This window comes from Protomyctophum bolini, assembly GCF_963924005.1.
Source record: "Protomyctophum bolini genome assembly, chromosome: 9".
NCBI lineage: Eukaryota > Metazoa > Chordata > Actinopteri > Myctophiformes > Myctophidae > Protomyctophum > Protomyctophum bolini.
Genome location: NC_137870.1, coordinates 31422345 through 31434687, shown reverse-complemented (window position 1 = coordinate 31434687; position 12343 = coordinate 31422345). Strand labels below are relative to the sequence as shown.

At 43.8% G+C, this 12343-nt stretch overlaps 1 protein-coding gene across 1 annotated transcript in view; it reads left to right on the top strand.

Annotated features, from left to right (window-relative positions):
- The window catches only part of robo1 (roundabout, axon guidance receptor, homolog 1), a 162913-nt gene that overhangs the window by 113508 nt on the left and 37062 nt on the right, over positions 1–12343 (top strand). Inside the window, exons 7-9 of the mRNA XM_080771956.1 lie at positions 7089–7213; positions 7540–7711; positions 10078–10283. Coding sequence (XP_080628082.1) covers positions 7089–7213; positions 7540–7711; positions 10078–10283 — 503 coding nt within the window. The remainder of the gene's footprint in view (positions 1–7088; positions 7214–7539; positions 7712–10077; positions 10284–12343) is intronic.

The window sequence follows — 12343 nt, the reverse complement described above, 5'->3', positions numbered from 1 at the left end:
GGGGTTCCTTTCAGACGCAATTTAGCCCAACCACATTGCAATTATAGCTCTCGGCTTTAGTGTTCCGTGCTCATCACTTTCAACTATTCGCTCTCAATTAGCTGATTGATTTCTAATAAATGGAGAATGTGAAAATCCATAGCGCCCGTTACATCGTGCACATGGGAGTTCAACAGCGATCGATCTCATCTGCCCTGTACAAGTGGCATTTCTCCAGAGGGTGGTCTCCCTTCACATTTGAGACATACAGTATCATCAGTGGGCCTATGGCGTTTGTCGTGGTCCGCTCTCGATTGGACATCCTATTAACACAGCGAGAATCTAAAGCAGCTGGTCACAGAGCGTGAACATTCAGAAAGAAGCCATTCAGTGGGAGTTGGGGGCTGGGATCACCCCCTCCCCAAACTCTCCAGAGAACCAAGGGGGAACACTGGGGCTATTTAACGGCAAACTAATGGGAATGTGGGGGAGTCAGGAGAGAGAAGAAGGGAGGAGAAAAGCCGGCAAAGCGGGAGGTAGTAGGTTCAGTGAATGGAGGATGGAGGAGGTTGGATGAGGGGGTATCAAGTATGGTGATGGTGGCTCACCACTGGAGCAGAACGGGAGGGGAATAGGGACTGGGGCATATTGTGGTCGTGGGGATGAATGGGAATAGAGGTTTCTGCGGTGAGGTCAGTCATATTAATGTCACTCCCAGCAGTCTACAGGAGATATAGAGAGACAAGACATTTCTATTCCACAGGCAACCCCCCTTTTTACCCACAAACACAGATACCTCATCTTCACATGGCTGCCCTTTGCAATTATTTCTCCATTTTCTCCACAACCCAGCAATCTTTGGCCTGCTTTGAGGGACGAGATTAGACAGTCCTGTCAATAAGCCCATCAATATATCCATCTCTCTTATTGCCTTTTTTCCACCCTTTCGCTCTTCTTGATGAAAGCTTGACTAATGAAACAGAACAGCATTGATGTGTTGGTTCAATGAACCCCCACATGGCTTCGAATAATTTTTGAGAGGCTAAAACCTTTGCATTCTCTTCATTAGCACATGACCGCCCTGTCCTCAGGCGGATTCCCTGAGGCCTGCAAGTGGAGACGTAGACAAAACATCCTAGTCACTTTTATCGGAGATTCTGCCCCTGGCATGTGCAATCTGTTATCCAGGGCCTCATGGCTCTGTTACTGTATGAGTAAGCTAAAACCGGCATGCAGAGTAAGATAAATTCAGTTCCTTTTTTTTTTTTTTTTTGAGCGGTGCTAACCGCTCTAATGTGTGGCTATGTGTGTGTATCTATTCCGCCCCCTGTGACATCATGATAAAAACCCACCACTCACTTCACACAAGTGTGATGTTTTTTTGTTTTTTTTCTTTTCCCCCCCGTTTTTTAATTAACCGTCCACCAAATGCAATATTGGATAAATAAGACATAATGGTGTGTCAAGTCATACTATATGATTGTATCATGGCTTATTTGATCCTACCTATACTGTATGTCTCTGTGTATCGTATATATAGTATGGTTGGTTCCTATAAACCTTGTACATCTCCATCATCTCCAGCTGTAGCCAGACCAGGAGATGAAGAGGCCAGGGAGGTTGTGGGCATTGAGTAGTCCAGCTAATTAAAGACAAGCCAGCCACAATCCCACGCCCGGAAATGACTTGGTTCTAATTACAGACACAGCCAAAAGGAAAGGGATGGAGAGTCTGGTAATTGCAGGTCTAAATGAACTGGAGTAGAATGGTCAATGCGTAGAGGGAGGGAGTTAAGATGTAGCTGAAGTTGTCAAGAAAGACTACTGTCACACCAGGCCAGGGGAGAAGCTGTCTGTCTTTTTAGTCACAACATATTTGTCTTAATTCTGCCTGGTACATGGAAAATGGAAGTTTTTACACTCTGGATGTTATGTGTAGCTTTCATAAATGTTATGGAATAGATTTGCTGTGCTGTTATCTGTGTCCAGGGTTCCAGAATAGGCGGTTGTCCACATTCACATAAACACAAACACAATACAGGCACCATTTTCTGATATTTGGGAAATTGCTGATGCACTGAACAAGAGTTCCTTAACAGTTCAAACGTAGTTTAGTAATATCGTTTTAATGATAGGCCAGGGTCGTTCAGAGAATACTGCACCACAATACAGTTAATAACATTTCGTTTTTAGTCAAAGTGAGCCTAAGTGGAATTCATGTAAACATTCCTTGAACTCGAGTCTCTGCCAAATCCTCTCTGATGGCTGGATGGCCAATAAAACCAAATGAATTGAAATGGAAAAGGGAAACTCACTCAGCAACTTAAACTCAATAGCAATAGAAGTTGTTCATACAAGAACTGTTATGTAATTTGTTTATCATTGCAGCGCAGTCTGTGAAATTGATATTACTCGGCATGTTCTGTTGAATTTGCCATCCTTTAACCTAATTTAATTTCAAAGCCCATGAAAGAATCAGAAGACTGTTTTGAAGAAGAATGGACTGAGAGTTTTTAGCACCTTCCATGGCCAGAGTGTCAGTGAACAATGCAGCCTTTGTGCACTTGGCGCCTAGGGCTATTTTTCTTTCTCTGCGCTCTGCTCTCGTTACTAACTTAATCAGTGAATTATTGTTTTACACATGCGTTTGTCTGTCTACAGCACCTCCTTTACACACTCATAAACATGTCAAGTCAAAATTTCCATTTATTGACGTAAGCACACATAATTGGCCAAGCCACAGGTTATATTTACGGGTTGATTGTAAAATCATTAATCTAAGCCAGATGACAATATAGAGAGATGGTCTTTCCAGTAGTGTGTGCATGCGTCTGTGTGCGTGTGTCGTTGCATGTGGTTGGAAGTGTGTGTGTACTGTACAGACCCACCTTTTTCCTTCTTTTTTTTTTACGACAGTGCGCTTTGGTGTGTGGTTAACTGATGTTTATGTTTTGTTAAAGAAACCTCATCCAGGAATATTCATCATACGAATGTGAATTCATTATGTAGTGGAAAGATAATTCACAGAACTAGTGTTTTTTTCTCATCTGGTAAGTTTTGCCATTAACAGTGATTTATTAGTGGAAAGGCCTTGAATAGAATGGTAGTCCCCAGAACAGCGTTGCTAATAACCCATGTAACAGGACTGGAATGAGACCTGGAACCTGTGCCAAAACAGTGTGAATGAGAAGAACCTTCACCGTTTACTCATTTACTGGGCTTTCTACAGTGCTTGTCAGCTGTTCTCATATTAATCAGGTCAGCAGTCTGTATGCAGTCAAGGAGATAAAAAAAAGCTCCAAAAAGCTGTTAGAGAGGCCATGCTTTCTTCTCATCACTCCTTCTCTAAATCTCATGTGCACATTTACCATCAGATGCATCCATCTTATGTAGTATTGCCTGTCACAGACGGTGCTGTGTAAGTCACAACGCAGTGGATATATGGCATGGAAGGGCTCTGAATGGGGCAGAGGTTTTAAGCTGACCACACGCTCCCACAGGCCTCCCAATGGGAGCTCCTATTAATCACGCTAAGTCCTCAGCATGCTGTTGTCCATTTCTAGCCTCCTGGTCTGCAGCATGGCTCAAATCCCTATGAATGTCTCTGCAGTGGTCATTGGCATTATAGTCTGCCCCCCGGTGGGCTGGAGGCTATACTGCTCAATACATTTGACTCTTTCTCTGTGATCAGCTTATTGATACAGAGACTTCCACTCTGTGTTACAGTGTTGCCGTGATTCAACAGCAGAGATCTCTCACTAAAGTAGCCCAGACAGATTTAAGACTCACCTCTCCCTCCAGGTCCACCACTGTGATCACAGTGGCATGGCAGGGGTAGGGTTACCTAATTAAAGGCTTAGACGCACATGAACGGACGTGTGTAGGGGTTGTGTATTTTCTACGTGGTATTTATTTGTGTGTGTGTGTGTGTGTGTGTGTGTGTGTGTGTGTGTGTGTGTGTGTGTGTGTGTGTGTGAGTGTGCGCGTGTGTTTGCGTGCGTGCGTGCTTGTGTGTGTTTGTTTGCGTGTGTGTGCTTTTGTGCATGTGCATATGATTGCGTCTATCTCCGCTCTTCCCTCCTGGTTGGACGCACGGATGGCGGCGAAGCCTCTTTTTCTGGGACCTTTTGATGTGTGCCTTATCTGCATTTTAAAGGCCAGTGTTAGGAGGAGGGGAGCTATGGGGGGGGGGGGTCATTACTCTGACTGACAGCGTTTATGTTTCCGTGGGAGCCGTTGAAGCAGACAGATTAGATAAGGTGAGTGATTGGCTGGGAGAGATTTATGACCAGAGAGTGACAGTTAACATTCACCTTGTGTTTTTATGGGGCCGGTCTTACATATGCAAGGCTATGTTTGAAAGACTCTGTGATCCAGCTGCGGCTATAGGGGGGTACTCCAAGACCTCATTAGAGTCCACGGAGACGTTCATCTTTACACACACGAGCAACGCCCGCGAAACCATGAAAAAGATATGTACACTGGATGTGGGTATCACACAATGTAGATCAATGGCAAAGACGGTCTCATCACGATATGCGTGCCTCTCTTCATCATTTTAATATATAATTTCAGCACACTTTGGGCATGTTTTCCCCCGAAAATGGAAGGCTGAATGCTCACAAGCTTGTAGAGGTCTTGTGTCTTGTAAACAGTCCATGTCCTCATTAAATCCAAAACACCACAATTTCGTCATACTCCTAGTGCTGTGTTGGAGTTTATATACACATTTTTCTATTATTCATCAAGTTTTCTGTTCATTTCCATTCACTGTGAAGCAATTCGACACAAACAACACTTTCATGAATACAAGCCTGCTTGTGATGAAAATAATTTCCGCGTGTATCGCTGAGAACCCGAGGGTGAGTGGGAAGTCGGTCAGACAGACAGTTGTCCAGAACCGAAAATCCAAGTCTCCGAGTCTGTCTGCATGTGTTCCATTTTAATGCCCATATATGGAGATCTCTGTATCTGTCTGTTTGTCTGTCTGTGCATGCGTGTGTGTGTGCGTGCGTGCAATTTTGTCACTGGGGTTTAAACTGGGGGTGTGATTATGCCATCATGTCTCATCCTCACTAAATGACATTGACATGATTTGGTATTGTTTACCCATGAACATCACATTGTTGTCCTTATCTCTTCCCTTTGTGTCATCCAATTTATTATTTATTTATCCCCCCTTTGTGTTTTTGTTGTGTGTTTTTGTTTCCTTTTCAGTCATCTCTGGTAAGTTGAAATGTCATCCGTCACCTATTCACCGCTCTGACAGAGGCAGGATGCTGTCACAACCCCTTCCATCCTCCTTTCACCTCTCCACCCTCCAATCAGCTCTCATGTTTCTGTTGTCACGGGCAACGGCGAATAAAGGACATTAATGGGTAAAAATATGCTCTGTCTGGGCATCCAAGGTAAAGCCACATCATTGCATTCTATTATTTCCCCCCTTCTTGCATTTATGCATTGCCCAACACCACGCCATCCTATTTATGGACAAATTGTGCCTGTATTCAATATGACATTTTCCAGATTGCTTTTATGTGTGGATGTATTGCACAGCTGCTGTATGAAAAAGCATTAAGATGTGAGGAGAAGTATCACATTACGAGGGCGTATCTGCTGTCTTTTGAAATGAAGAAGGAAAATGCCCAGCCTCTGTCCCTCTGTATTCAGGGTGTGTCACCCCACATTGATGTCCTATTAGTACAGCAAAGTCTAATGTCAACTCAGAGCCGCCCACGTGGATGACATTGGGCTGTGACACTGTGCAAAGTCTGAGATGGGATTTATCATTAAGATGCATGGACCCTGCATCCTGGCCCTGGCCTGCTCTATTGGAGGGTGTCAGCGTGGACAGATGGCTCAAATTTATCTCCCATTTCCATGTAAATTTTATTGGACCATGCCCTTGCCCATGCAAATGAAGGGGCATGGTAACCGTTGGTTGTAGTTTTCCATGAAATCTTTATATACTGTGTATGCAGTCCGTCGTAACTAATTTGTATACAGACACTATATATCTGTTGCCCCAGTCAAATTCTTACTGGTTCTCAATTCAAATATCCCTATTGAAGCCATGCTATTGGCCATATTCAGAACGCAGCCAGCAAGGTGATACCTAGGTGCTACTTCCCATAGACAGCCCATTCATCCAAACAGAAAAGTCCTATCTAATCTGTAAAGCAACCTCCTGCTGCACATTCAAAACAGGTGGTACACATGGCCCGTTGAGCCCTTCCAAACTCAAACACAAAAAAATCACATGTAAGGAATTAGGAAGTAGCTCATAAAAAGATTTTTATGAAACAAACACTTTACAGATTGAAAGAGGCTAATTCAAGCTTTCCCTACAGCTGCAATTTTGGTGATTTTTTTTAATATAATTATTATAATTTAACCCATTGATGCCTGAGGCCGAATCTGGGAACGCCTTCTAGGGCCTGACCTAAGGTTTCTGAAAACCTTCAAAATTCGGATGATTTTTTTTTAAATAGTTATGTTGCTACATGTATAGCAATAGCTGATGAGAGACACAGAGAGCACGGCCGGCATCAAGGGTAGAACAACGTATACGTTGCACCAGGCGTCAATGGGTTAATATAATTAGGACTTTTCTGTTTGGATGAATGGGCAGTCTATGAGAAGTAGCACCTTGCTGGTAAGATGGCTGCGGTCTGAATATTGCCAATTCTCTCACTCTATCACTGCTTCCCAAACACTGGGTCGGGACCCATTTGTGGGTCGTAGACACATCTTTATAGGTCCCTTTATTTTTTATTTATTACATTTTGTTTTTAATTATCATTTCGAAACATTTTTCAAAAAACTAATTCCATAAATTAGAAAACAAATGTTTAAGATAAAAAACAAAAATAGAACTGGGGGGAGGGATGGGGTGAGGGAGAAAAAAAATTGTATGTTCAAACTGTTCTAAATTGTTGAAACCTATTACCAATAAAAAAAATAAAAAAATTAATAGCTGATAGCTTGAAGATCTGCTATTTTCATTAGTTTGGGAGGGGTCCCGGAGAGACATCAAATTTCTCTTTTTGGTCACTGGCTAAAATGTTTGGGAACCACTGCTCTACATGACCAACCGTTTTCCTTCCCCAGTGCCACCAGTATTTGCAACGAGACCTCGAAACCAGGTGGTTGGAGTAGGCAGAACTGTCACCTTCCAATGTGAAGCTACTGGAAACCCTCAGCCAGCCATCTTCTGGCAACGGGAGGGCAGTCAGGTATATATGATGTGTATTATGGATGCTTCATTGCTTACTGTATGGAGGGTTTCTATTATTTATTATTGACACCTATAGGGCCCTTATGCCTGAACTTATTAGCCTTATTTAGTTATTTTACTATTTTGAAAAACGTTTTAATATAGTTCAACTAGCCGATCTGCATCGACACGTTGTGAGCTTGTAGAACAGCTATTTGAACTATTTAGAAATGTTTTAAAAAAAAACGTTTAGGGATGAGGGGTACGGCAGCGTGCAAGATATTATAATTAGAATTAATAAAAGTCCCACTGCAGCACACATATATTTTCTTTCATTCCTTCCAGAACCTGCTGTTCTCCTATCAGCCTCCGCAGCCATCCAGCCGCTTCTCTGTATCTCAGACTGGAGACCTGACCATCACTGACGCAGAGCGCTCAGACGTGGGTTACTACAGCTGCCAGGCCCTCAACATCGCTGGCAGTGTCATCACCAAAGCACTGTTAGAGGTCACTGACGGTGAGTGGCAGCCTTTCTCAAGGCGGTTTCTGTCTATGGCAGAGCTCGGGAGGGACTAAACAGAAAGGAACATTGAAAGAAAAAGTTTGAGTGGATAAATATCAGTATTTCAGTAAATCCTTACTCATGACGCTAAGACTGTACATCTGATAGGCTGTGGTTGTGCTGGGGAGCGTATTAATATCCGTATTGAGGTCTGTGGGGATTGGTCTGGCCCACTGTATGTGTTCCTGTCAGGGGGTAGAGACTCTCTGGTGCCTGTTCACCCAGACCGTGGCTCAGAGTTTGGCTTCAGAGCCCTCAGTCTGGCTAGTGTCTCTCCAGTGTTGTACGGCTGGTTTGCTGCCGTCTTGTGCTGGAGGATTGTGGCTGTGTGGTGAGGTCTGGATCAGGTCCCCTCTAATTACCCTAGTAGCCAGTCCCTGTCAGCCTGGTGCACTAACTTTGGCTTCATTCCTGCCATTCCCATACGGACCTGCATGGACAGTTATTATTTTGTCTACCAATCACCTTGATTCATCCCTTAATTTGCCAACCATCCCTCTTCATTTCAAGCCCGAACCAGCATGGCTTCTGTCTCTCTCAGCCTCTCTCTCTCATTCTCTCTTGCTCTCTGGATAATAATAACAGTTATTAAAGTAAGCAGGCCCCTACTTCTCCACAGGCAGATCTGGTAATTACAGGTCATGCTGACAATGTTTTTGTAATTGCACCATCCCCAGTACCAAAGCAAAGACAAAGCTGCACAGAGAGTTGCACCGCAGTGTTCATCTTACGATGCACGCACATGTGCATGCATCATTATGTGTCACTTCTACACCGCATTAGATTTTCATTTGATTGCTGCTCACTGAAAAGGGCCAGCTTGTAAATCAGTATGGCTGGCAGCAGTGGTTATCAATAGTAGTGTGGATAACAATGATAGGAGGCAGTTAGATAACCCTACAGTAGCACGCACATGATAGATGGTGCACACCGTGGCCAAAATAAAAATGAAAAAGTGATGCTATAATGTAAATGTGTATGTAATTATACTCTATCCCCTCAGACTCTGCCTGTCACACTGTGGTGTGTCTGTAATTTTAACCTCTATCTCTCTCTCTATCTCTCTCTCTCTCTCTCTCTCTCTCTCTCTCTCTCTCTCTCTCTCTCTCTCTCTCTCTGTGTGTCTGTGTCTCCCTGTCTTGTCTCACTGTCTGTCTGTCTGTCTCCTTCTTCAACTCACACACACACACACACACACACACACACACACACACACACACACACACACACACACACGTCACACACACACACACACACACACCATAGACTGTAAAACAATATGGACAATAACATGACTCAAGAAATGAGACTTTAAACTAGTGACTGGAAGCAGAAAGTATTCATGACCATGTTTATTAAGGTAATACAGTCTAGGTGAAGTTGGGCCCAAATACATGGACCTGAGGTTTTTTGGGCCCAATGACAGCGCCACAACAGGCCATTATATGAACTTTCAGGAAGTCAGGATTTCCTACTGGCTTCAGACACTATTGGCTTCACTGCCCCCCTGGCATGCACGCACTCACTCACTCACTCACTCACTCGCACACACACTCATCAGAATTAGAGGTTAGATTGTTTGATTGGCCAAGTATGTTCACTCATCACATACTAGCCGCAGATAGATGCAAATTAGCTGTGTTTAGCTAACGGTTGTGTTGTCCCACAGACATACATACACACACACATAGCTGCGTAATGGAGCGGAGGTATACCGCTCAAAAAACACCAGCGCTCACAGGCGGAGAAGGGGAGAAGACATGGAAAAAGCCTCATGCTACTGTGTTCCTTTTCTTCTTCTTTTTTTCTTAAGCATTTTCTCTCTTGTCCAGTGTTTTATGGCTGGGGGATGGGCCACTTGGTTGTCGGCTGTGAGAGTGTGTATAATACCAGACGTCTGGTGGAACTGCAAAGAGAGAGGACTAAAGTATTTGAGCCTGTTTCATTTTAATTACACCGCTTTGTTTGGCTAAGGTCAGCCCCTGCTGCTGAATGATTAGAAAATTGCTTCCAGTTGTTCAAATTGGATTTCTTTCTCTCCCACTACCCTTTGCTCTGTTCAAATGCTCACTTGGCTACATTCTGTTGTTAGATTCATTTGTACCCTTCTCTGCCTATTGTGTACACACACACACACACACACACACACACACACACACACACACACACACACACACAGTCACACACAGTCACACACGCGTTGTTGAAATTGCCTGAATGCTCCGTCCTTCGATCCTCTCTACAACACAACCATTCTTCATTTGTTTTCTACATTTCCACACACTCGCTTATGCCATTTTTTCCCCCTTCCTTTTTCACAGTGGTGTCAGACCGCCCCCCTCCAGTAGTCCGTCAGGGTCCAACCAATCAAACGGTGGCTGTGGACGGCACAGTGGTCTTGAGCTGTGTGGCTTCAGGTAATCCCACGCCCACCATCCTGTGGAGGAAGGACGGCGTGCTGGTGTCCACGCATGACTCCAGGGTCAAACAACTGGACACAGGATCCTTACAGATACGCTATGCAAAGGTGAGAAACACCTCTTTTTCTCTGTTATTTTTTTTTGCTGTGCAAAGCAGCATCATTGATGATAAGAATGCGTCACACTGTGATGCATTGAGCTTGTACTGTAGATCGGCTAGCCTATATTTAAAACATTGGAACCCTTTTGAAAATAGTGCCTTTTAATCATTTCCAATACATCCAAATACCTTTCAGAGCAGTGCATATGATTATGTATCAGATGTATGGCGCGGCAGGCAAACCCCTTGCTATGGCAGGCAAACCCCCTGCTGCTTGGCAAATAAAGCATGTGGTCTCCACCAGCACCCAGCCTCCGTAAAGCTGTCAGTCAGCTGTCTTGGTTTGAAGTGGATCCTGTGAAGTCGAACACACTCTAGTTCTGTCATTCAGCAGTGTGTGCGCGCATGTGGGTGTGTGTGTGTGTGTGTGTGTGTGTGTGTGTGTGTGTGTGTGTGTGTGTGTGCGTGCGTGTGTGCGTGCATGCATGCATGTGTGCGCGCGCGTGTGTGTGTGTGTGTGTGTGTGTGTGTGTGAGGAGAAGGGGGTGCTGACGTGTCCTCCAGATGGAGGCGTCACAGGGTCAGAGTTCACGTCAGATTGCGGTGTTCTGATGAAGGCTGGCGTGTCTTGTGGTGACAAGGCTACAGTGTGATTGGACCGCCAGTGAGAAGGGATGTGCCTCAACCCCTCCCTCTGCTGTAGCCCAGCACACTCCACAGGCACTTTAGATTAATGAACTTGTCATTTCTTGCCGACAATTGTTTTTGTCATGTCTCTGACATGCCAAGCTATTTTTTTCCTCATTAATGTGGTTCCACCATAGCTCCATGACCATTATTGTTGTTGTTTTTTAACGTGACTGCTTTAGCTGTCAGGAGGAAAAGGATCATCATCACCTTGAGGAGTTGTTCACAGTCAATTACGCAAACAATCTAGTCTAGTTTTCTCTCTGTCTCGCACGCGTGCACACACACACACACACACACACACACACACACACACACACACACACACACACACACACACACAGAGACACACGCAAGCTAAATCAAAAACATGTGCACGCAAACACACGGTGCTCTACTGTTACTTCTAGAAACCACAACAAAATATTTTTTGTTGTCCTAACCTCAGACTTTCAAACAGTTAAAACCACATATGTATATATTGAATAAATGAATAATATAATTATACTTTTATATCATGTCACACAGTGTGTGAATTCTGAATTTGAATTTAACATTCCTCAGGATTGTCGGTATGTCAAACATTTCATTCTGCTGAACAAGCTTCAGTCCCATAATCTTTGAACAAATGTTCCACCGTATTTCTACACCACAGATTGTCACCGCATCTGTTGCATGGAGCCGTCACTTCCGTGTTTGGGACTCTGGGGGATGTAGGCTGAGAAAAATCTCTCCAATTAGTCTGTGATTCTGTGGAGATCTTTTCCATTTGACTGAGAATGGTCTGCCACTTGGCCCTTCCAGCTGCTTTCAGTTTGTGCTGTGAGGGAGACGATGGTGACTGGTGAGATTACTAGGCAATGACAGCTGACTGCCAGAGACTGCACCAGTGTGTCAATAAGCAGAGCAGTAACACTTGGCATTATTTTTCACCAAATACCTCAATATGGATATTGTGATGATATTGTTCGCATAACTTTCACAAAGCAGTCATTACACAATGACAAGATTAAGGTAATAATCAGTAATGCTGATGAATGCTAAATTGGGTAAAGGCAAATGAATAAATGATACAACTGCTAGAACAGTCGATCAGTTATGTTCAGAAAATAATATCACTTTACTGTAATGTAATGATGGCCTTAAAACCAATGTCTTGTCACATAAAACATTCAAGAATCAATAGCGGAATATTTGTGTGGCATGTTCTGTGCTACCAACAGCAATACAATATGCAGTAACATCGAGATGATATTGCAATAATAGTGTTATATTTCCCAGCCCCAATACAGGGACAAAGAAAGAGAAAGCCTGCTACGCAAATTAGCCTTAACCAAAGTCACTATAGTTTCCTCTCTTTCTATGTCTTCGGCGTGGTGT